Source organism: Chelonoidis abingdonii, chromosome 2 (assembly GCF_003597395.2).
Source record: "Chelonoidis abingdonii isolate Lonesome George chromosome 2, CheloAbing_2.0, whole genome shotgun sequence".
In the NCBI taxonomy this organism is placed as follows: Eukaryota; Metazoa; Chordata; order Testudines; family Testudinidae; genus Chelonoidis; species Chelonoidis abingdonii.
In genome coordinates this window covers 42,099,863-42,125,495 of record NC_133770.1, presented here as the reverse complement: position 1 = coordinate 42,125,495, position 25,633 = coordinate 42,099,863, and the positions used below count along the sequence as shown (strand labels likewise).

The following is a 25,633-nucleotide window of genomic DNA, read 5'->3' as shown; positions in this document are numbered from 1 at the left end:
GCCCAGCCAGGTGGGCCCCCCAGGGGCCGGGGTTTTTTTTTCCCGGCCCCCCCCCCCAGTTTGAGAACCCCCGTCATTGCAAGTTTTTTCCTTAGCATGAAGAAAATAGTTGCCATTTTAAGGCTATGAAAATCTTATCTACGTACAGTAGCATGCAAAAGTATTAATAAAGCATTTGGCATATCACTGTTTACTCCTGGGGGAGTTTTGCACCACTGTGCATGCGCAGAATTCATGACCCCTCTGCTGAACCTCCCCACACCCAGACCCCTCTGGGGCAGGCTCAGACCTTATGCTGTGTCAGGATCGGGTGCAGCCTCACCACTGAGTCCATGTCCACAGGGTGGGAAGGCTGCAGGGTGATTTCCCACCTTTGTGCTGCCAGTGGATTGTGCTTCCCCACTGCCATGCTGTATTTATTTATTGACAAAACTTACAGGATTTTGAATTATTGTGTGCAGAATTTTTAATTTTTTTGCGCAGAATGCGTCAGGAGTAACTGTTAAGTAGTCAAGCGCTTGGGTTTCAGGAGTTGCAGTGCGAGAGTAGAAAGTTCAAACTGAACTCTTCACTCCCTTATGCTTACCCATTTAAATGTGATATCTTCATAGCCTTAAATAATTTATCAATATATGCAATCGATAAAGTGAGGCATCTCATTCAGCCTATTTGGTGGGTTTACATAGTATTATATGCAGGCTTTACTAATTTTCTTGCAACTGAATCAAATCTAGAGTTGCCAAGTTCTTCAATTTGCCAGCTGTAAATATTCAGCTTTATATTTTTTGATCTATTTTTAAATATTACTAAAATACTGGTCATTCTGTAATTGTGTTCTTAACTTGAAATACTGATATTCTCTCACACACACATCATTTCTTTTTGGCTTTCTTTGTAGATCTAAGTCTTAAATTACATACAGTCTTCATATTTGGTTTAAGTTCTGAATATAAAATGTACAAAATATTTCACTTTGACACATAGTCTAATCATTTTCATGCAAACAACATATCTAAAAACATTTAAGTCATAAGTACATTGGCAGAACCAAGTTTACACAGTCAACGTCAAGTCTCCATGTTCTTATGACTACTTTTTCTCAAGCTTAATTTTGTATTAATGCTACTCTTTTGCATGAAAGAATTTTTTTTATCAATAATCAAGTTTTATTTGAAAGGAATATGTCCCTTGTAGGTATAATAAGTCTTTCTGGAGTTACTGTTTTGTGGGTTTTTTAGTCAGGAATCTTCCATACTCTGTGCAGGCTGTTCACCTAAAACAGACAAGGCATCTTTGCCTTTTTTTAATATCAGAAAAGTGGTTAATAGTTGGCTAATGGTAGCTTTGGCTGCTCACAACAGTTCACCCCCTTTTTTTTTGCAGAACACAAAGTAATAATAGTGGGACTTGACAATGCAGGAAAGACCACCATTCTTTACCAGTTGTAAGTATTTGAGCTGTTTAAAACTTCTGTTTGTTTGACTGAAAACTCTGGGGAACTCAGCTTAGCTTGTCTAAGGAAGGTATCTGTCATTCAATAATACTTTAGTTTTGTGTGTTCGGTAATAAAATAGATATAGCTGTTGAATTGTTTATAGCTGAGCTTCATATTAATCAGCTATTCAGCACAGAGTAGCACAGACTGCTCTTGAGGACAAAGAATGAATCAGTAATCCTTCTGCAATTGAGATCTTTGGTAATTGATGAAATCCTTTCACAATTGGTGAAAGCTTCCAGAAGGAAACTTAATTTAAAATTCATATCTGCCTTTCTTTTTAGTCAGTTTGTAAAACCCACATACAGACCACTATTTCCAAAAGAAAAAAAAAAATTGTCACCTCCCCCCTAGTCAAAGGCATGTCACTGGTGGAACTGACAGTTCCTTCAGAATAATATTTCATCATGCTGCTATGGCTCCTGCAATAGATGGCTATGGGTCTGGCGACATCACTGTAGTTAAAATCAAAACAGACTCTTCCTTACCTCACAAGAGAGTATAGGATAAATCTGTAAATACTTGGGAAGTGTACAATTACTACGATGAGGGAAGTGGTATATACATTTAGATAGAAAGAAATAGTGTTTCCCTGAAACCTTTTCTTCTGGACTCTACATTGACTAAACAAATCACTGTTTTAAAGTTGGTACTGAGGTATTTTCAGCTGGAGATACAGAATTTCTTTCACAAGCTATTGTGAAATCAGACAATGTTTAAATTTTCCAGGTGCTTTGACAACTTTATCTTCAGATTTTTCTAGCAAGGTTCAAAAATACTGTCTTTAGTGATGGTGACCTGTTGGATCGTGGCAGCTTTTGTTTTGAAACAAGTACAATTTTTAGATGGCTACTAATATTAACAAAATGTTAGCCAGATTTAAGCTTCATTTTTCTGTACCGGACATTCATGTATAATTGTATACATATTTATCTCTATCTACATTATGCAGCTAAAAGGGCAGACTCTTCACTCATTGATTGTAACTCATAAAATGCACCTAAACTGAATAAATCTTTCACCCAAAAGATGTCTTTATATATCTTTAATAAAATAATAATGTTTCTTTAAAAAGACTGTTTTAAATAATTGCTTCACGGAAATAAAAAAGATTTACCTTTGTTATAACAATTTCGTCACAATATTCAACTGATACATCAAGATATTGCTAAAAAAAATTTTGTGTTTGTGTGATGTTGTTTCCATTAGCTTAATGAATGAAGTGGTCCACACATCTCCAACCATAGGAAGCAATGTTGAAGAAATAGTAGTAAAAAATACCCATTTCCTTATATGGGATATTGGAGGACAGGAGTCATTACGGTCATCATGGAACACCTATTATTCAAATACGGAGGTATGTGAAGTTGTTCCCAAACTATAAAATAAAGCAAATAAATGTAGATTTCAGTCCAGATACCTTGAGTGGAGATTACATTAATAGGATATGGAAGAATTTACTCATATGCAAGGACAGAATTTAGGCCCAAATGCAGTAGATGATGTAAGGCAGTGGGTTCCCAAACTTTAACAATCTGTGAACCCCTTTCACTAAACTGTCAAGGCTCGCGAATCCCCTCCTAAAAATGAATATTCCCAGGGATTTTCTCCTTTACCTGAGTATAAATTATAAAAGCAGTGATCCTGGAAATATAAAATTTGTTTTTATGACATGCTTATTACACACTATTTATTATTAATTACTATTTATCATTTCCATATTTTTATTACATTATGAAAATGGCAGCACTCTTCCAAGATCTCACTTTCGTAGCTTGTGTCACTTTGAATAAGCCTATTATAAGATAAGTCTCCTATGTTTCATCAAGGAGTAACAGATGTGAAACAGCATGAAGGTCTTTAAGAAGCCAACTCAAAGAATTCCTCCTACGCAAGCATTCAGGTCTTGAGCAGTCCAGGCAAGCAGCAAAGCTTAAACTTGTTCTTCATAATAATTTAAAAAACAGTACTAACTGCCTATTTAATTTTAAAAACAGCAAAAAATATCCAACTTCCTTTCCATTTCTTATAAGGAGTCTTGAAGTTTAAATCTCCTCAGTGTGGTAGATATGCTTGCTTTGATCTGCTTAGCTCTTGGAAGTCCAAGGGCTCCAGGCTGCTGGCCCTGTGCTGCTTGGGGTCCCTAGTGACAGCTCTGTCTACTATTAGGGATTTTTTTCGCCGAGAACCCCCTGTAACATTTCGGGTTCATGAACCCCAGTTTGAGAACCACTGATATAAGGTCATGGGTCTGTATTTTCATTAAATCAAGCTTTTAGTGGTTCTCAACCAGGGCCAGTGCAACCATTTGTGCGACCTAGGCAGTCGCCTAGGGCACTGGCATTTGAGGGGCACCATTTTCTTCAGCAGCGACCGCGGCGGCCAGAGCTTCGGCCGCCCCGGTCACTGCCAGCATTTAGGCGGAGGAAGCTGGGGCAGGGGAGTGCAGGGAGGGCCACCTGCAGCAAGTAAGGGGGGAGGCGGCATGCAGGGGAACTCCCCGCTCCAGCTTACCCCTGCCCCCCTCCTCTCTGAGCACGCCGTGGCCACTTCACTTCTCCCGCCTCCCAGGTTTGCGGCATCTAAGCTGATTGGCGCCGCAAGCCAGGGAGGCGGGAGAAGTGAAGCGGGCATGGCGTGCTTGGGGTGGAGGCGGGCCAGGGCTGAGCTGTTTCACTTCTCCCGCCTCCCAGGCTTGCGGTGCTAAGCTGATTGTCGCCGCAAGCGTGAGAGGCGGAAGAAGTGAAGAAGCCATGGTGTGCTCAGGGAGGAGGCGAGGCAGGGGTGAGCTGGGGAGGGGGCGCCTCAGGGCAGAGAGGGCTGGGGGGGACGAAAGGTGGAAGTTTCACCTAGAGCGCGAAACATCCTTGCACTGGCCCTGTTCTCAACCAAGGGTCTGCATACTCCTGCGGGTACACAGAAATCTTCCAGGGGTACATCAACTCATCTAGGTATTTGCCTAGTTTTATAACAGGCTATGTAAAAAGCACTGGCAAAGTCAGTACAAACTAAAATTTCATATGGACAATGACTTATTTATACTGCTCTGTATGCTATACACTGCATGTCTGAATATGTATATTAGCGTAGATACTTCAGGATCAGGAGATATTTTAGTCTTCTGTTTTTTGAAATTTGTCACCTGCTGCTAAGGCACTTTGTAGTTGATTACTATAGTAGAAACAAAGATACATTATGTATTTGTTTAGAATGCCTTGTAATAAACCTCTACCCGAGGGGATGCTGGACTTGATGGTTCTGAAGCAAAAAATGGGGTCCTTTGGCACACAGACAGCTTCCTGGTAATACTTAGAATACTCTTCCATCCTATTCTAGACAAATGATATTATTTGTCCTCTGGGATTAAACAGTGCAGTTGGGCCTGCCAGTCTGTGTACAGCTAGCATTTTACATTTCAGTGGTTTTTGCGAGAGTTTTGTTTAGCTCAACGCAGTTTTTTTTAAGTGAAACTGTTTTCTAACTTGTTTGAGAAGAATAAGAGCAATACACACATCACATTTCTCCACAGGGAATGAAAAACTTAGTTGGGGTTGGAGACCACTAGTGAATGGTTTAGCTTGTGTTCTCATGAGTAGTAATGTGTTTTGTTTTGAAGCAGTGACAGTAGTGGAAAGAGAACAAAAGTTTTGCTAGGCAGCATTATATAAAAATGGTCAGCAGCTGCTGCTGCATTTATTCAGGGGACAAAAGTAACCCCAGCTGAGGTGGGAGGAATGATATGGTGATAAAGCCGTCATTGACATAAAGGTGAGAGGTGACTTCAGCTGGCCAATGTATTGTTTCCACTTTGGTTTATAACACCGCAAAGATCAACCTGTTGTTGGTTTTTTTAATTGCTGACACCTAATGAAGCGTGTGCAGCATGTATTAAATCTCCATAACTTCAGTTTGCACATCAGTCATCTGTGACAAAGATCTTCAGATGTTGATTTTTAATACCTTAATAAAAATAGAATAGTTTAGAAAAGAACAAAAACATACACTACCTTATTGTTGAATAGCCATTCCACTTTCCAATAGGCTGCCTTCCTGCTGCCTAAATTTACTTCTGTGCTAGCCCCTGCAGCAGGAGCTCTTACACATCACTTCCCTCAGTCTAGCACTGGAGTCCTGCTTCACCCAGAAAGATGGCCCCAGAGCTTTGAGTGCTACCTGTCTTGCTTCAGCAGTCAACTGGTGCTGCTAACAAAGTAGTATAGGTTGCTCTCCTCCCTTTCAAGAAATTGCAATAATTGCACAACACTCCCAAGACTTACAGGGGTTGGAATTTGGGAAAAGAGCTTGAATCTGTTCAAGACTATCCCAAATGGTAGCATGAAGTCACTTAGCCAGCTTGCCTTTTACCAATGGCTTCACACAGGGGAGCTCCTATGATGCATTGTTTCTTTTGTGTTCAAATGGAACCTTTTACCAAATGTATGTAGTTTATACCAAATATGACAGTATTATGATGGCTGGTAATCACAGTGCGAAGGTCCAATATAATAGGACACAATGAGAAGGTGCCATTGTGGTAGTTGCATTTTCCATTCACATTTTGAAGAATTATGTATAGAGGGGTTTTTTTAATTGTGGTCCATGTCTACAGAAAACTAGTTTATCAAACAGACATTCTAATCTTCAGTATTATAATTACATATATTAGTATTATGTCCACTGCAGTTTTACTTTTATTTGTACAGCCCTAAATTAATCTATGAATCTATAACCGTATGTAACCACAGTTTTAATGTGTAGCTAAAACTAAATGTAATCTTAATTAAATAGTTTTAAAAATAGTCCCAGTTTAAGACTTTTCTAGCTAGTTTCTCAGGGTAAAAACCATGATTTTGCTTGGTAAAAGTCAGCTCTGGTAAATACTGTCATTCCTGTTTCAGAGCCCAGGTCAGCTGACTTGGGCTTGAGCTGTGGAGCTAAATAACGTTGTGGATGCTCTGGAGCCCAGGGTCTGAGACCGAGCAAGGTGGGAGGATCTGAGAGCCTAGGCTCCAACCAGAGCAGAAAAGTCTATACTCTATTTTTAGTCCTGTAGCATGAGTCCAAGTCAGTTGACTTGGGTTCTGAGACTGCTGCCATTTATTTTTTGCTGTGTAGAAGCACTCTGAGTTTTCTGTCATAACAAGCTATAACTCAACTCCAGTGCTTATAGCTACTGCATCCATCTACAAAAGAAAAGTTTTTAGCCCTCATAGTTATGGAATGAAGTTTGCAAATGTGAAGAGTATACTCTACTGGCTGAGAAACCAGAAAGCAAATAAAAACGCCAATATCTTTTTATATTTCATAATTTTGGGGGGGGTTGGTAGTACTGTTGTGCTCTGTTGCTGGAAGGGAAGAGTAATTTGGTCCTTTATCTCTACTCAGGCACTTTGTAATTGCTGAAAGCAGTTCAGGGAGGAAAAAGGTTTCTTCACTACATGAACCTTCCTGGTCTCTCCCTCATGAATAACCCCAGTGACACTCTCTACTGTCCCTCCTAGACTTCAAAAGCAGTCCCTGCTGCATTAAGTTGATTGCTTTTTAAAATTTATTTTGGTAGTTTGACTGCTTTCTGAATGACCAGACTCTTCTTAATTTGGTAAGAGAAGTGGTCTGAGGAAGGTGCACATAGGTTTGGGAGTTGTGGTAGTGAGTTCTAATGTTCCTTGCTATGCCACTTACTTGCGATTGTAGCCTATACCTTTTCCTGTTTCCTTATCTGTAAAATGAAGGTAATATTGGCAATATTTCTGAAGTGTTCAGAATTAGTTTTGTACAGTGTTTTGAACATGCAAAATGCTCTATAAATTATAGCTTATGCTTGGTAAAGCTATGAGCAGTAGCAGAGGTATTAGAGCTGTTTCAGGAAGACAACATTAGTTTACATTTGGAAGGTTACTTTTACAGTTATAAGAGCTAGAAATCAACTGCCTTGGAATTGTGGGTACACAGCACCTCTGAAAATTAGTCTATAGATGAACTTTAAATTGTATTACAGTAGGTCAAGTGGATATCACTCATTCTATGTAGGGGGCTGAAATTCATCTTTAATTAGGATATGTGGGCTGGGATAAAAAGTTCATATTTCCTTCAATCCATAGTGGAGCTTCTTCTTAGGTCAATGGGAGGTTTGCCCAGAAGTTGAATGTAGAGCTTTATGTGGTGGTTAATTTTTTTTATTCTTTCTTCTATTCGTTATCATTCACTGGAAAAATGTTCCCCTTTAAGACCGTGTTATTTCTACTCTCTCTTTCTTTTCCTTCCTCTTCCCCCTATTTTCTGTCCATTTTCTTCACTGCAGCCATTGAACTCCCCTATTCCATCTTTATTTCACCACATAAAATGTGAAATAGTTGATGACACTTTATATATCCGCATTGTTGGGTTTTCCTCTTTAACACGAGATTAATGCCAAGCGAGGAAGCTCATGCCCCTGTTTCAGCTTTTCTGCAGACACAGCCATCAATACTACGTCAGTTTACACTTGAAACACAAGTTGAAGCTTACCTTTGTAACTGTGAGATCTAGCATCTTATATTTTCTGGGTAAAAGCTTAAATTCTGAAGATGCTGAAGGTACCATATCACTCACTCACTCATGCCGGTCACTCCAATCGGGGTATGGGCTGCCAACCACAGATCTCCAGAGTCCTCTATCCTGGGCCATTCGCTCTAGCTGGTTCCAGGTATAGCCCATTTTTTTGCTATCAGCCTGAAGGTCGCGTCGCCAGGTGTTTCTTGGACGGCCTCTTTTCCGCTTGCCTTGGGGGTTCCACCGCAGTGCCTGTCTGGTGATGTTAGTTGGCTGCTTGCGTAGTGTATGTCCTATCCAACCCCACCTTCTCCTTCTGATTTCTTCCTCTGCTGGGAGTTGACGGGTCCTCTCCAAGAGGTGGATGTTACTGATGGTGTCTGGCCAGCGGATCTGGAGAATCCTTCTGAGGCAGCTATTAATGAAGGTCTGGATCTTCCTGGTGGTTGTTTTGGTTGTCCTCCAGGTTTCAGCTCCATACAGTAGGACTGATTTCACATTGGAGTTGAACAGTCGAATTTTTATTGCCAAAGACAGCTCTCTGGAGCTCCAGATGTTCTTGAGCTGTAAGAAGGCTGCTCTTGCCTTACCAATCCTTACTTTGATGTCTGTGTCTGTGCCACCCTGCTGGTCGATGATGCTACCTAGGTAGGTGAAGGACTGCACTTCTTCCAAGGGGCTTCCATTCAGTGTGACTGGGTCGTTGCTGATGGAATTAATCCTAAGGATCTTGGTCTTGTCCTTGTGAATGTTGAGGCCAACCTGTGATGACGTGGCTGCCACTACGTTGGTCTTCTCTTGCATCTGCTCTTTACTGTGCGAAAGGAGTGCAAGGTCGTCAGCAAAGTCCAGGTCATCAAGCTGGGTCCACAACGTCCACTGGATTCCGTTCCTACGCTCGTAAGTGGATGTCTTCATAATCCAATCGATGACGAGGAGAAAGAGAAGTGGTGACAACAAGCATCCTTGTCTGACTCCAGTTCGCACCTGGAAGCTGTTAGTGAGCTGCCCTCCATGGATCACTCTACAGTGTATACCATCATATGAGTTCTTGATCAGGTTGACCACCTTTGCTGGAATGCCGTAGTGCCGAAGGAGCTTCCAGAGGGTCTCTCGATCCACGCTATCGAACGCTTTCTCATAGTCAACAAAGTTGATGTACAACGAGGAGTTCCACTCCACAGACTGCTCGACTATGATGCGAAGCGTTGCTATCTGGTCCGTGCATGATCTGTTCAGCCGGAAACCTGCCTGTTCATCTCGTAGCTGTGGATCGACGGCATCCTTCATTCTCTCTAAGAGAACTCGGTTGAAGACCTTCCCTGGCACCGACAGGAGTGTGATTCCTCTATAATTGGCACAGTTGCTAAGGTCTCCTTTCTTGGGGATTTTGATGAGATATCCCTCTTTCCAGTCTGCCGGAATCACTTCTTCTTCCCATATCTTCTCAAAGAGGGGGTACAGCATTTCCACTGAAGCATCCAGGTCTGCTTTCAGGGCCTCTGCTGGGATGTCATCAGGTCCAGCCGCCTTCCTGTTCTTCATCATGGTGATGGCTTTTCTGATCTCATCTCTGGTTGGTTTATCGCAATTAATTGGGAGGTCCTCGTTGGCTGGGTTGATATCTGGTGGATTTGGTGGTGCTGGTCTGTTCAGGAGTTCCTCAAAGTGCTCCGCCCATCTGTTCATCTGTTGTTCTATTCCTGTTATAGACTTTCCCTGCTTGTCTTTAACGGGACGTTCTGGCTTGCTGAACTTTCCAGACAGTCGCTTGGTAGTATCATACAGCTGTTTCATGTTACCGCTGTATGCTGCCTGCTCCGCTTCTGCTGCCAGTTCATCCACATACTCTCTCTTGTCCTTCCTAATATTCCTCTTCACTGCTCTGTGGGCTTCAGCATACTCTTTTTGAGCTTTGGCCTTTGCAGCTCTAGTCCTGCTGTTGTTGACTGCTGCCTTCTTCTTCTTTCTGTCTTCTATCTTGGTCAAGGTCTCTGCTGTGATCCACTCTTTCTGCTGGTGTTTCTTAATTCCAAGCACTTCCTGGCATACTAACCTAAGTGTGTCTCTCACTTTCTGCCATCTGTTTAGTACACTGTCTTCCTCTTCCTCAGACCGATCCTGTAATACTGAAAACTTATTCTTCAGCATCAGTCCAAAATCTTCCTTGGTCTTACGGTCCTTCAGAAGGCTGACGTTGTACTTCACTCTTCTGTCTGACGTATCTATCCAGCTCTGCTTCAGCTTCAGCTTCAATCTAGCCACCACTAAGTGATGGTCGGACGCCGCGTCTGCTCCTCTTCTAACTCTAACGTCCTGCAAGGATCTTCTGAACTTCTTGCTAATGCAGACATGGTCGATCTGATTTTCTGTCGTGCCTGCTGGTGATACCCAGGTACTCTTGTGGATCCGCTTGTGAGGAAAGATGCTACCTCCTATGACCAGGTTGTTAAGTGCACACAGATCCACAAATCTCTCTCCATTCTCACTCATCTCTCCCAGAGCGTGGGTCCCCATGACTTGTTCGTATCCTGTGTTGTCAGGTCCAATTTTGGCATTAAAGTCTCCCATAAGGATGATGATGTCTTTGTCTGGGAGAATCTCTAATATTTTCTGGAGTCTGTTGTAAAAATAATCGTTGTCCTCCTCTTCGCTGTCATTAGTTGGAGCGTAGCACTGAACAACATTCATCTTAATCCTCTTCATTTTAGTTCTGAAGGATGCTGTGATGATCCTGGGACCATGTGCCTCCCAACCAATCAGTGCTCTCTGTGCCTGCTTGGACAACATGAAGCCTACTCCCTGTGTGTGGGGTGCGTCGCTCTCTTCATGTCCTGAATACAGCAACAGCTGTCCTGTCAACAGTCGTCTCTGTCCCACTTGCGTCCATCTTGTCTCGCTAATGCCTAATAGGGTCAGGTTGTTGCTCCTCATCTCTGCTGCAACCTGTGCCGTCTTTCCTGACTCATACATGGTCCTCACGTTCCATGTGCCTATGGTAATCCTCCTGCTTGTAAGAAGGGTAGTCGGCTTAGTGGCTTCCTCACGGCTTTCACCACCCAGCGTCATGCATCTTCGAGTTGAAGACTCTTCTTTTTCCAGGGTAAAGGTCTCTGTTGTCTCTATTGTTGGCGTTTCTGTAGCAGGTTGATTTTTTTTACGGGTGGAGTTGCTAGCCCCACGCCCAACCCTCCTCCTTTATCCTGACTTGGGACAGGCAGATGGCCCCTAAGGACCTCTCTGGTGGAGTTAAGGTACCATATGGGTCATATTTAATATATTGAATAGGAGAGATCTGGTCGATGGGCCGCAAGTTTGACATTATTGCTCTAGAGATTCCAGTTAGAATAAGGGCCCTTAAGTGCTATGTGAATGCAAAGCTAAGGCCTCCTACAAGCACTGAGATCTTCTCTGTACTATTGGCAGTTAGATTTTTTTTTTTTTAAGCCCAGATAGTAACAGGTAAAAATGTATTTCTAAAATGCCTCACTTTACAGTGCATTTGGGGAAATCCAAGTTTAAACATTTTCTGATACATAAGGCATACTGACTAAGTGATCATTGCTCTGTGCCTGGCTTTCAGCTATGCACTCACCCATGGGTCAATTTTCCATTATGCACATGACTAGCAAGTTCACATCTGAGTACACATGTGCAATCAGGGATGTGTGTGCATTTGTGTAGCAGAGTACGCACAGTAGTCATATAGCAATAAACACTCTTGGGGCTGATAATCCAACTTTAGATCACCAGTAAAGTATACTATTTTATATATATCATATAGGGCTGTCAATTGCAGTTAACTCATGTGATTAACTCAACAAAATTAATCACAATTAAAAAAATTAATCACACAATTAAACAATAGAATGCCAATTTTCAAATATATTGATTTCAGTTACAACACAGAATACGAAGTGTACAGTACTCTATATTTTTATTACAAATATTTGCACTGTAAAAATGATAAAAGAAATAGTATTTTTCAATTCACCCCATACAAGTACCTACTCCTGGGGGCATTCTGTGACAAAAAATTAAAAATTATGCACACAATATTTTAAAATTCTGTTAATTTTATTTGTGAAAGTAACATCGGTTCAATTATTTTGGTAATTTATTTCAAAATACCTGTCAGCAAGTATGTCTGTAACAATACACTCTCCCCCCACGGGAATAAACTTAAAGAAACCTTTATGACAGCCCAGTTCCTGTTTCTTCCCCTCCACTCCCAGCCAGCGGACCAGACACCCACAACCCCTCCCCCATAAGTCCAGGGATACAGAGGGAGAAACAGCCTAATGCTCAGTAACTAAGCTTGCTTGGAGTTTCCCACTCACCACCTTCTCCTTCCCCCAGGGCATGCTGGGAACTACAACTGCCAGGAACCCTCTAGCTCCCTTCCCCCCAGCAGTGTCTTGTGTGTGCGAGCGGGGCTCTGCTGGCCCCTAGTGGCAAGTAGCAACACTGCGGCCCATTTCTGTGAGGGGGAAAGGAAATTCTGCATGCACGTTAATTTCTTCAAAATTCTGCATTGTACAGTGGTGCAGAATTCCCCCAGGAGTATACATCTGTCAGGGATGATCTAGATAATATTTAGCCCTGCCATGAGTGCAGGGGACTAGACTAGATGACGTCTCGAGATCCCTTCCAGTCCTATGATTCTATACATTCTGTTCTGCCAGCGGGGACAGAGCCTGCCCCAATCCTACCTCCTCAGAAACACCTGAAGCCCTACCCCTCCATGCTGCAATAGCAAGGAAGAGGGACTGAGTGTCACACTGTCTCACACGCATGACTGTCCATTCTCCCCTCCTTCCCCCAGCGGTGATTTACATTTCTGCCATCTATTCCTGGTGCCCAAGCCGACCTGCCTGGCTGCCAGGAGTGGCATGTGATCGCTCTTGCGGCTTCCCTTTGCTTCCTCATCAGAAGTCATTTTTCTATGGGGAAGCAAAGAAATCTGCATGGGACATGAATTCTGTGCATGTGCAGTGACACCGAATTCCCCCACGACTAAAGTACCATGGTGCAATCTCTTTATCGTGAAAGCGCAACTTACAAATGTAGATTTTTGTTGTTGTTGGTTACATAACTGCACTCAAAAACAAAATGGCATAAAAGTTTAGAGCCTACAAATCCACTCAGTCCTACTTCTCTTATCAATTGGCTGAATAAGAAACAAGTTTATTTACATTTACAGGAGATAATGCTGCCTCTTATTTACAATGTCACCTGACAGTGAGAACAGACATTCACATGGCACTTCTGTAGTTGGCATTGTAACCTATTTACATGTCAGATCTGCTAACCATTCGTATGCCCCTTCATGCTTTGGCCCCCATTCCAGAGGATATGCTTCCAGCTGAAAACACTTGTTAAAAAAGTAATACGTTAATTAAATTTGTAACTGAGCTCCTTTGGGGAGAATTGTATGTCTCCTGCTCTGTGTGTGACCCACCTTCTGCCATATATTTCATGTTATAGCTGTCTTGGATGATGACCCAGCATGTTGTTCATTTTAAGAACACTTTCACTGCAGATTTTACAAAATGAAAAGAAGGTACCAATGTGAGATTTCCAAAGATAGCTACAGCACTCAACCCAAGATTTAAGAATCTGAAATGCCTTCCAAAATCTGATTGGGACAGAGTGTGGGGTATGCTTTCAGAAGTCAGATGTGTTTGGTTAGAAAAGTCCAAGTCTGTTATTCATAAAGAACATTTACTAACCAATGAGTCTCTCTTGCAAAGGTCAGACTACAGAAAATACATAGGTGGAACCTTGTTTACATGTAGTCTGAAAAAAACCTTTTTCTTTTGTTTTCCCTAGTTCATCATTCTTGTTGTTGACAGCATTGACAGAGAACGACTTTCTATCACGAAAGAAGAACTTTACAGAATGTTGGCTCATGAGGTATGTTTAAGAACTCAGCATTCCAATACATTTGGATTGTAGGCTTACTTTTTTGTTAGCACCCAAATAATTATAAACATGAAGACCTAACCTTTTACAAAACAAATTTGTTTCATTAGCATAGGTATTGATGTACATTAACTGTGCTTTTTAAAAATTTTAGATTGTCGGTGTCTAGACAAGAACAGTCAGGATATCATGAAAAATACATGCTCCATGTTCTAACACTCTTAGGAGGGTTCATTCTATTGTAACAAGGTAGCAGTTTCTTTTATAAAAGTTGTATAGATTATAAAAAGTTTTATATGTTTAACTTCATGCTATCTCGCTTGTACTGTTTTTCCTTCCTCTTACAACTACAGCTAAAAAACGAAATTTTGAAGACACTTGAAAATTTCTAACACAAGTTTTGAGATTAGTTTTCACTATTGCTTGCATCCCATTAATGTAAAGAATCATAAATAGTGTTATAAATGGTTAATCTTTGGATTGTGCTTGCTTCCTTTCCTATCTAAAATGAAGGTTTGGCTGTTAGCAGTACTCAGTGTTATCTGAGTGATTCATAATCTATTTCTAAAAACGAAAGGAAATTCTCTCTAAATGGCTCAGTTCAATAAAAATAGTTTTTGCTCTGGGGTTGGGGGTGAAAAATAAATTCTAAAATACATGGGAAGAAGTCTTTTGTTCAAAATCTTCCCCATGATTTCAAAATGGATCCCAATATTGCACACACCTATTCAAATATTGCCTCAGCGTTGGGGGGGGGAAGGGCTACATGTCCTCTCAGGGTGCCTTTCAGCTCTACATTTCCATGATTCTAAGAAGTCTTAACTCATGTGAGTTGTCCTGATGACCGACTTCACTCACACTAGTCTATAAGTTAGGACTGCTTGTGAGAGTATGGATTTGCAGCACTGGACCTTAACTTTGCTTTTGTTTCTTTAAAGCATCCAGATATAGAAATGGATCTCCACTAATCCTAGCAGATTAATCGGTATTGAATTCTTAAAATTTGACCTAATGGTTTCTTGATTATGAAATGTCTTTCTCTCTCCTGCCCTGCTCCAAAAAAATCTGCTGTTTCTATTTTTGTTGCCTTAGTTACATGGAAAGTTTAGACGACATTCTAAATGTCTCACATCTTACTTAAACTATTCAAACATTACTAGTAAGAACTGCCTTTTAGGCAAAAGTGACAAAGTTCTTAAGGTATGATGTGGATTTTTTAAGTTATGAAGTATAGTTTCTTCCTTTCCTGTCTTAATAAAATTTCTAAACCATTTAAATTTATTTTTAAAAAGCGCCTAGAGTTGGAAGTAATTTCAACAAAATTATGGCATGTTAACTCTTTGACTCTGTCATTATCTCCCTAAAAGATTTCCAGAATGTTTCTCCAATAGTAATCTAATTGGTTGAACATACTGAGCTGCTTTAGAAAATATATCATTTGTGTCTTTTAGCTTAGTCATCAGTGAAGTGTGGCAAGACCAAAGGACCAAGAAGTGAAGCAAACCCTAATTTGATGCCTGAGGAGTGTTAGTTAGAACAGCTTTCTAAATGAATCATTGTTTGTCTTCCACTATAATTTGTTACAATAAGCCTCTCAAAATTAAATGTTACTGCATAATTTTAATATAGAATGACTTTACTGTAACTGTGGGAACATATATTTAACATTATATAACCTTTAGATTTTTATCATAGCATTGGCATCATAAGTACTATAAATATTCTGTCTTGCTTCCAGGATTTACGGAAGGCTGCAGTTCTCATCTTTGCAAATAAGCAAGACATGAAAGGTTGTATGACAGCTGCTGAAATATCTAAATACCTCACCCTTAGTTCCATAAAGGATCACCCATGGCACATTCAGTCCTGCTGTGCTTTGACTGGAGAAGGGTAGGTGTCCAGTAATGTTCATCTAAATTCAATAATGTAAAATAAATGGAAAACGGTGTGTGATTTAAAAGCCGATTGGCACTGGTCTAGGTCTTCTGAAATAGGATTTTTCCTATTTCTCACCTTTGCAGATATGACACCTTAAATGTGTCTTCCCCTTGACTGACTTCTGGATCTTCCTTACAGCTGAGTCCAGCAGCTTTAACTGATAGGATGTTTCAGTCGTTCGTAAGACTGATGCTCTAGCCCATTCAGTCTCAACTATGTCAACTGGCTAGCCTACTTGCTCTTTGCTTAGTGTCTGTAATACGCGGGTGACTGCTTCAACTGTCTGTACACTAGGGCAGCAACTCTGACTTGACTAGAGGGTAAAGAATATAAATAGGGTGTGGCTTTCAGTCTCACTGTAATGATCACTTATGAACCCCATTTTCTCTTGAGTAGGAGCCAACAAATATTTTAGTGCTTCTGGAAATTCCTACCAGTAGACTTCCATCCCTTCATCCTGGAATGTCTTTTTAATGTGCAGTCCTATCAGACCTTATTTTGACTTTTCAGATGTATACTCAAAAAGACATGTTTGTCAACATTCACTATGACATGAAGACCTACGTTGTTACTGGTGTGAAAGCCATTACCTATATGCAGTTGACCTAATTGACTTATTAACTTCTATCTCAGTTATGCCAGCAAAGTTACTAAAATTTAAAACTGAGCTTTCCTCAGATCCCTGGCCTTCACAGATCAGACATTCTTGGTGTCTGACAGGAGCTAGCCATTGGTTTTTCATTCAGATTGAGTTACCCAGTTTTCGTAGGTGCCCTAAACATATGGCTTGATTTTCAAACAGCTTCATCATTTGTAAAATTCATTTTGTTTCAGCAGTAAAATAGTAGAAGAATATGCTGTGATAACGCTGCCTCAGGGTTTCAAAAGTAGTGGATATAACAGATCATTTGGAAGCTAAAAAAAAAAATCTTCCCCACAATGATGAAATGTGATGTTTACTTTTCAGATACAGCTGGGACTGTCCTGTGTAGTAAATGTCTGCCTGTACCTCCATCACTTTCCCTGACCTCTTATAGTGGGAGGTACTGACCCATTTTGGTCTATTAATTTTGAATATTTATTTCCAAAAATTAAGCCATTGACTTGTCCAACTATCTACTGTTGTTTTTGCAAAGGGAACTTTGATGGGTAACTCATGAGGATCTGGTTTTGTGTAAACAGTTCTACATTTTCAGGTCAAATTATTTCCTTTCATATTTAAATTGGTGATGTACTTACTGTAACTTGTTCTTAATATGGATATTCTATGTAATTCCACATTTCTCATTTCATAATTTATTGTAGGGAAGCCTTAATTAAGCCAGTGCCTTTTTCTTTAATCTACACAAAATAGAATTTTATTTGTTCACTTAATTTGAATCATTTGAATACTACTTAAAAAGGCTTTCTTTAATGAAAAGATGGGATCACTCTCTTCTTGGCCCTATTGTGTTACCAAAATTCAGTGTGTTAATGGATAATATAGGGTCTGACAGTATATTACAGCCAAAAGAGAAACGTCAATGTCAGTTATTTTAATCCATCAATATATAACTTTGGTGCTTCTTGGCAGTCAATTTTGAGTTTCAGCCAGACATGATTTTGTGTGAGCCTCACCCTGGCATTGAATGAAGATCTCATGTAAGCAGCATTTGAAATATGATATTTATGTTAGCCCTAAGGCAACAGTTATCGAACTGTGGGTTGGAACCCCAAAGTGGATTGGGAGGAACTCCGTTTTAATGGGGTCGCCAGGGTTGGCGTTAGACTTGCTGGAGCCCAGGGCCAAAGCCCAAGCCCCACTGCCCCAGGTGAAAGCCAAAGCCCAAGGGCATCAGCCCGGGTGGCGGGGCTCATGTTACAGGCCCTTGACTGGGGCTAAAGCCCTTGGCCTTCAGCTTTGCCACACACTCCACACGCACACCCGAGGCAGCAGGACTGAGGGGGGCTCAGGCTTCAGTCCCTCCTTCTGGGGTCGTGTAGTAATTTTTGTTGTCAGAAGGGGATTGCAATGCAATGAAGTTTGAGAACCCCTGCCCTAAGGCATTGTGGTAAGTAGTCTGTACTGCCATTTTGGGAAACCCATTAAGATTTTTATATCTTTCCTTTCACTCCTTGGATGATATGTATTGAGAGTAGCATGTTTTGGCTCTAGAAGGGAAATTGAAGATAAACTTTCTTTCATGTAATTGGAGCTTTTGGCTGCTTTAAAAGAAATACTACCTAGGCCACGTGCACCTGTAATTGATGGCGAAAGATGGTGCTTTTTGGTAGGATGACTTGTATGAGAGCAAATGATTAAAAGCTTCATTGCGACTTCTCTTATTAATTTTCAGATTATGTCAAGGTCTGGAATGGATGACCTCCCATATTGGAGTGAGATAACTTGTTGCAAAAGAGACTGCATCTGTTTATTCTGTGAACATGAACACTTTCCTGGTACTTCTGGTTGCTAAGGCAGTGACCATGTTTAATTTATGATGACAGAAACCATTGAGCAGCACTTGAATCAAGTGCAGCTGAACTGAAACACAAAGTATTTTTAACTTTTTTTAATGCTCTACTCTTCCACAGGATGAACATGTGAATCTGTTTCAGTATCAAAGTTCTCCTGGCTATTCTAATTTTTCAGTAGTTGCCTTGTAAGATGTCTTTCATCATGGAAAATCTTTCACACTTGATTTTTGTAATGATGCAAACTGCTTCTGTAATTTACTACCATAGAAAAATTTCTTCATTAACACTGGAAAAAAAGTGAATAGATTGATGTTTACCCTAGCATAACTTTAATGATTTCAAAAGATTGGGCTATCTGTGTTCAGATAGCCCAATTGCAGATATGGCTATCTCCAAGGCAGGTTTTAGGTATGTTAAGAATTGAAATAGTCAGCATTGAAACAGTTATTTAATGTGTAACTGAATTTCTACCTTAAGAAAACACACCCTTTTTTATTCCCACGTAAGGTAAGTAGTTCTGGGTCATATTTTTACCAAAAACACAACTTTGCTAGGTAGATAAAAATCAGTTTTTATTTAATTAAAAATGCATTTTTCTTTTTAAAAATGAAGCAGTTAAAAAAATTGAAATTGACAACATATTAATTGCTAAATTTAGTGTAATCTGTTAAAAACAACAGGGAGTCTGGGGGTGGCATCTTAAAGACTAACAGGTTTATTTGGGCATAAGCTTTCGTGGGTAAAAAAAACACCAAAGTGGTGGGGTTTTTTACCCATGAAATCTTATGCCCAAATAAACCTGTTAGTCTTTAAGGTGCAACCGGACTCCTTGTTTTTTGTGGTTACAGACTAACACAGCTACCCTCTGGTACTTGTAATCTTCTAAAATCACTCAAAGAAAAAAATTCTGCATCCTATATCCAATAAACTTAAATGGTTTTATTTAACTAAGAAACTACTTTAAAATGCTGTTTTTATATTTGTAATTTAATTCCAGTTCCAAATACAGCTTGACACAAATCCAGAGCAAAAAACATCTAGTAAATAAATGATTTGTTCATCGTTTTCTAACAATGTACAAATTAAGAATCTGGGTAAATGTACATTAAGCGATATAATTGTTTAAATGAATGTGTATATATTGTTGGCTATATTTGATTAAACATGTTTTAATGGTTATACCAACCAATAAGAATGAACTTTTCTTTAGGGAAGAAAACTAAAAGTACAAAGACAAAACAAGATTAAATTCCTGCTTGCTGATTAAAATAAGGGACTTAAATCACTTTGATTTAAATCGGTGTACCCTAACAGCTTTATAAACTACGACTGTAGTAAAACTACAATGAGTATACTGAATGTGAAATGTACTGATATGTTGCACTATATTTTAACAATGCAAATTTATACTGAAAATATTATAGACACTATTTCCTACAAAGACCCTTATCAAATCTGACCTAGTTCTTGTTTAGCTGCGTGCATTAGAAGAAAGTAGTCCCGTGCTGAAGCATAGCATACCAGAATGAAACATTTTAGCATCCCTACAGGGCAGACTTAATTTTCTCAGTCAGAGAGAAAATTAGTAGTAAGCATTCTTGACAATAGAAATAGAAAATCCACTGCTTCATTTCCTACATCAATTTTCATATTGTTTTCCATAATAGTTGTTACCCTCGCAACGTTACTTTAGAAATAAAGTGTTTAGTCTGGCAAAAACATTCAGGTATAGTGCTTTGCTACCTGAGTTGTCCATTTGTGTTTAAAAAAATATCAGTTGAAAGCCCTACAGCAAGTTAGACTATCTCAACCATTTTCTATTTATGCTGTTCATAATGATCGTATTCAGTACATTACAATTCACCTGTCTGTAGTGAATGTAATGCTGGTAAGGTTTGCAGTTTAAAAATATTTCTTAGCAGTTTGTATATTGGCTGTAAGGAATCCTCATTCAGCATTTCAGTGACATACAAAACTGTGCAACAGTCGTATCTAAGAAATGAAGTTACAGGTGTTTCCACGTAATCACTTAAATTTTAGCTAAAAACGATTAAAGTACAGTTTGTTGTGATGCAGTATATTACCTAAAGTATGGTGCATGCAACAGTATTTTGCTTTTCTCAGACTAAAATCCATTATTTAACAAATAATGGGCCTGATTTTTAAGAGAAGCCTCAATGTGCTTTTTTCTCCAACACTTTTGAATGTGCTCATGCAAAATGCATGCAAATACATATGACCAGTATCTGAAAATGAGGCTATATGTAAAAATAGTTCTTATGAATCTTAAGCTTTTCTGTTATTTTATAAATAAAACTAAGTTGGGTAAGATTAAATTTTACATTTCTACTCAAAGTACTTGGTTTCCTTCTGTGAGGCTTTCCCAAGATTTTTACACTGTTACAGCTAGTATTAAATCTCACCTTTTAATTTTTATCAGAACTTTTTTCTTAAAGATTGTAATGGAAAATGGGCCTGTCACCAAGCAGGGCTTCTCTCCAACTCCCAAATATATGCTGCCATGCCCAGTCTCTTTCAAGGAGGTTTATTTTCTTAATAGAAGCAAGGAAACGGACAGAAAAAACAGTCTTTTAAGTCAGTCCTCACTTTCAGGTTTCAGCTGTGCCCCTCTCAGGCGTCTGGCAGCTTCCCAGTTCTGACCAGCTCTGTTCCTTGGCTGGGACAGCAGCCTCAGGGCTGTCTCTCTGAGCACCTGGTCCCTTGCTACAGGGGGCCTACCACCAGAGTTAGTTCAACTCCAGTGTGTGTGTTTCCCCGGAGGCACAGCCTGTCCTAATCAGTCACCTTCTTCCTGCCCAATGGTAGTGCTTTATAGGCTGAGGTATAGCTCAGCCCCCTTTAACTGGCTGATTGGACTCACCTGCCCTGATCCAGGGGAGCTGGGCCTAGTCTATTTACAGGGGCCAGCTACCCTATGACAGAGCCCTTGTTACATAATTAGTACTAGACAAAGGAAGAAATATGTAAATTGCCATTGGCATAAAGTATACTCCCCCTCTTCCTCCAAAGTAACTTTTTGTCTCTTTTCAATAATGTAGGGGCTATGAACGTCTCTGTATTAGGGGGAAATATTACCTTTTTCTAGGGGAAAAAAAGAAGGCATTCACCATTTCTATCACACCATTTATCATACCAAGAGAAGTTAGAATAGTAGGTCATTTTTGGTTGAGAGAATGGAAAGGCTTCATTTCACCTGTCCCCATAATACACATGCAATACAGTCTATTTGAATGTAAGTATTTTATGTCAAAATGATGTATTGGCATCACTGGATTTTTAAGTAGTTCTTTAGCTTTTGGTAAACTAAATTGTTCAGGCAGACTAAAAATGTGTATTTTGACCTTACCTTTATCTCCTGTCTTGAAAATAAAATTCCATGCCCAAATGAGTGTCCTTTTCAGTGTTCGATTTATGATAGAAGTTTAAATACATTCTGGGATGGAAAGCCTGTTGGACTTTAAGAAGGTCACTTTTTCCTTGTTAAGTGTTCAGTTTTGAAGTTTTCCTTTTTAAGAAAATATTTGTACAGATAATTCTGCTAGTAGTCCCCCCCCCCCCATCATCAAAACAGGTTAACTATGACTTATTGTACTTCTACTTTAAAATAGTTGCTACTTAAGAAAATATGGATACTAGCTACACCATTAATTGGTTATAAATGTACATGAATGTTCATTGGCATGAGCTCTGTAAATACAGAATTGCTGAATGCCTTGCAGTTTGTGATCTGAATTTTTTTTATCTTCTCTCTAATTCTAACACTGCATCATCAGGGCAGATTCCAAATTGCAGATGGTAGATTTTTTTTTTTTTTTCAAGCTATAAGTAACTTTTCATTTTGCATTTATTTTTAACTTATAAATATCTCAGTTATCACTCAAGTTCAGGTACAGATTCCAAAACTCCTCCCTATGAGTCTTAGTGCTACAATCCTTGTTATCTTCCAGCCTTAAAGTAGAAGAGATGTGTGTATAAATAAATACATGCCCACACAGAGCACTGACCATTGGCATTCTAGAGCCCTTTAAGTATGAGTATTCATGATATATACAACCCTTAGCATATGAGTTCATATGTATCAGCAGCTGACTAATGTTAGCCTCTAGCAATTTTTTTTTTTGCAGGTTTAAAAATATGACCTCCTTCACTTCTTGACATCTGAGTGTCTTTGTCTATGCTGGAAGAAGGACAGGGGATGCTGAATGTGGCTTAATTAGGCTGCAACTTTATTCCTATATGTCTGGGAGTACCTGGCAGATAATTCCATAATCACTTATATGCTTGGGGAGCCTGCTGTCCGACCTCCCCTTTTACCCGTCTGAGTCCCCAGCCAACTCACTGCTGGATCCTCGCCGCCTTTCCCCTCAAATGATGATGTAAAAGGAGGAGACCTGACACCCTTTCTCTTCCCCACCCTCTTTTCTGCTTCTTTAAAGAATACCTCCTTTAAATCCTTTACTTGCAGGTATTTTATTGGATCACTGTATTTAAGATCATTTCGTTACACCAGCACAACTAACACACAGGCAGACTCAAAAGAGAACTTGGTGGATACAAGGTTATAAATAATGGAGTTCTTAGTGTATACATACTTTTAGTTCCAGCCCTTGGAATGTGAAGTATAAACAAAACAAAGTGGTCTAGTTCTTAAGGAGACTAGTCAAAAATCAAAGTTATACTTTTGGCTTTTTACAGTATTCTGAAAACATAAAAGTTGTAGATATCCAGGGAGTTGCTCTCTCTACAGCTCCACCAGTGTTAGTTAAGTAACAACCTGAATAAAGGAAATTGGTTTAGCTTTGTTTTTCTTTGAGATACTAAAATAAAACAGTGACAGGCAAGAATATACTTCATATTGACTTATGTGGTGACAGTCTAAGGTTGATATTTGATTTGCCAGTTAACCTGAATCTCTGGTACCAGTGTAGGCTCATGTTGACAGCAGCGAGCTCGTAAATAGGCACATTGCCTATGGCTATATTTAACTTGGCAAAGTACGTTCTAAAATATTTCTAACCTTTTCAACTGAAAGAATGTTCCTTTTTAGTTAATATTTTTCTTGTTTTCTCTGACACTAGTGCTGATATAATGCTGCAAACTTGGGAGCCAAAGAAAAGGACTTTGCAAAAGCAATTGTAATGCTTATATTGTAAGCTATTTGGGACAATATAGGATTATAGGCCAGTATTAGGCCCGAATGAATTATCATCTTAAATTCAGTTTGGATGTTAGCATAAGTAATAGGCCCAAAACACATAACCAAAATGAATGAACTTCTGAGAAAGGATTGTTTGTGTTAAATGTGTAGTGATGCTTCATAATATCAGCATTGTCTTAATGAGAAATTGGGAAATAAAGAGAACATGATTAATTGGACATCAGGTGCAACAAATAAGTGGTTAGAAATGGTTAGTCCAGTAGTTGAGGAAAAATATGGCAATGGAGACATAAGGGGAAAAAAAACTTGGAGAGCAGAGTGCAGTCCTCAGCTGCTTCAGCTGACATTAGCTGAGATCCAGTAACCAGCATTGACATCCCTTGTTTGCTATAGTATATTAAAAAAGAAAAAGAGAGAGAGAGCAAGGTTTTCTAGGAGTTCTTCATCACAGCTTTTCCTTACCCCTGTAGAGTCACACCATGATGAGATGGAGTCTTCCAGTCTTGATCTGGTTGAGTATTTGGCCAATGCTTGTAACTGTATTGTTGCTAGTGTATGTAACAGGGGTCTGCAACCTTTCAGAAGTGGTGTGCCGAGTCTTCATTTATTCACTTTAATTTAAGGTTTCGCGTGCCAGTAATACATTTTAACGTTTTTTTAGAAAGTCTCTATATATTATATAACTATTGTCGTATGTAAAGTAAACAAGGTTTTCAAAAGGTTTTCAAAATTAAATTAAAATGCTGCTCTTATGCCGCTGGCCTACTCAGCCCGCTGCCGGCCTGGGGTTCCATTCACCTAGGCTGGCAGCAGGCTGAGCGGGGCCTGTGGCTGGGACCCCGGCTGGCAAGGGGCTGAGTGGCTCAGTCTGCTGCTGGTCTGGGGCTCCATCCGCCAACTCCTGCCAGCCAGGGTCCTGGCTGCTAGCCCTGCTCAGCCTGCTGCCAGTGTGGGGTCCTGGCCTTGCCCACATACAGTGGGTACCTACCGTCTCCCTGGTTTTAGTCCATTCTCTTCCTCTCTCTGCACTGAGCTGAGGGTAGGAGTGCACTGAGCACAGGGCTGGGGGTGAAGGAGCAGGCTATGGGTTGGGGTGTATGATCTGGCCAGGAGCTAGAGTGAGGGAGGGGGCTCAGGGTTGGGGCAGGAGGTTTGGGTGTGGAGTGCTTACCTGGGCAGCTCCCATTTGGTATGAGGGGTGCAGGTGGGGGGTGGGGGTTGCAGGAGCTTCCGTTTTTGGTGGTGGGGGTGGAGATGTGGGGGGCGCAAGAGTCAGGGCATGGGGTGGGGGGGGCTGGGTATGTTAGGGGGTGCAGGAGTTGAGGTGGGGAGCTGCAGGACTCAGGGCAGGGGGCTGGGGATGTGTGGGCTGGAGTCATGGGGATGCTCCCAGCCCCCCGCCCTGAGCGGCTCAGGGCAGGGGGCTGGAGGGGATATGCCCTGATTTCCACCCTCCTTCCCGCTTCTTCTCTGGAGCAGCGAGCATGCTGTGGTTCCAGCTCCACTTCTTCCCCTCCCTCTCCAGGGCCATCAGCCACAAGGAGGGAGAGGAGGAGGAGCAGGAACCCAGCATGCTGGGGGAAGAGGTGGGGGAGGAGGGAGCTTGGCTGCCAGTGGAAGCTGCCCTGCAGCAGCAGCCGGTAGAACCAAACTTCTGCCCCTTGCTCCCGCAGGGGACGGAGAAGAGCAGGCTGGGCTGGGCAGGATTTTTAATGGCACGCTGCTGCCTGCCGGAGTCCTGCTGCCGGCCTGGGTTCGACAGCGGGCTGAACGGGGCTGACAGCCGGGACCTTGGCAGGCAGCAGAATGCCATTAAAAATTGGCTCGCATGCCATCTTTGGCACACATGCCATAGGTTGCTGACCCCTGGTATATAATATAAGGGTGTATATGCATATATTGATACTTGGGATGTAATACCAAGTGGCCTTTGGACTAGTAAAGGAGTTCTTGTGTGGAAATTTGAGTTGTTGAAAACATTAATAAAGTATTAGGAAAATTATTTGCAACAAATAGGGTAGTGTCTTCCTTGGATACTACCTAATGTGACAGTAGAAATTGATAGATAACAACTAGAAGACTGGATAAGCTTCTTCCTGGAGTCTCTG

General features: G+C 40.6%; 1 protein-coding gene across 3 annotated transcripts in view; it reads left to right on the top strand.

Moving 5' to 3' along the window:
• Positions 1-22,085, top strand: part of ARL5B (ARF like GTPase 5B) — a 33,330-nt gene extending 11,245 nt beyond the window's left edge. For all 3 annotated transcript variants that reach the window (XM_032777584.2, XM_075062306.1, XM_075062305.1), the window contains exons 2-6: positions 1,384-1,444; positions 2,705-2,852; positions 13,859-13,942; positions 15,690-15,841; positions 18,226-22,085. In XM_032777584.2, the coding sequence (XP_032633475.1) occupies positions 2,709-2,852; positions 13,859-13,942; positions 15,690-15,841; positions 18,226-18,274 (429 nt within the window). In that variant the 5' untranslated portion in view covers positions 1,384-1,444; positions 2,705-2,708 and the 3' untranslated portion in view covers positions 18,275-22,085. The remainder of the gene's footprint in view (positions 1-1,383; positions 1,445-2,704; positions 2,853-13,858; positions 13,943-15,689; positions 15,842-18,225) is intronic.
• The last annotated feature ends 3,548 nt before the right edge of the window (positions 22,086-25,633 follow it).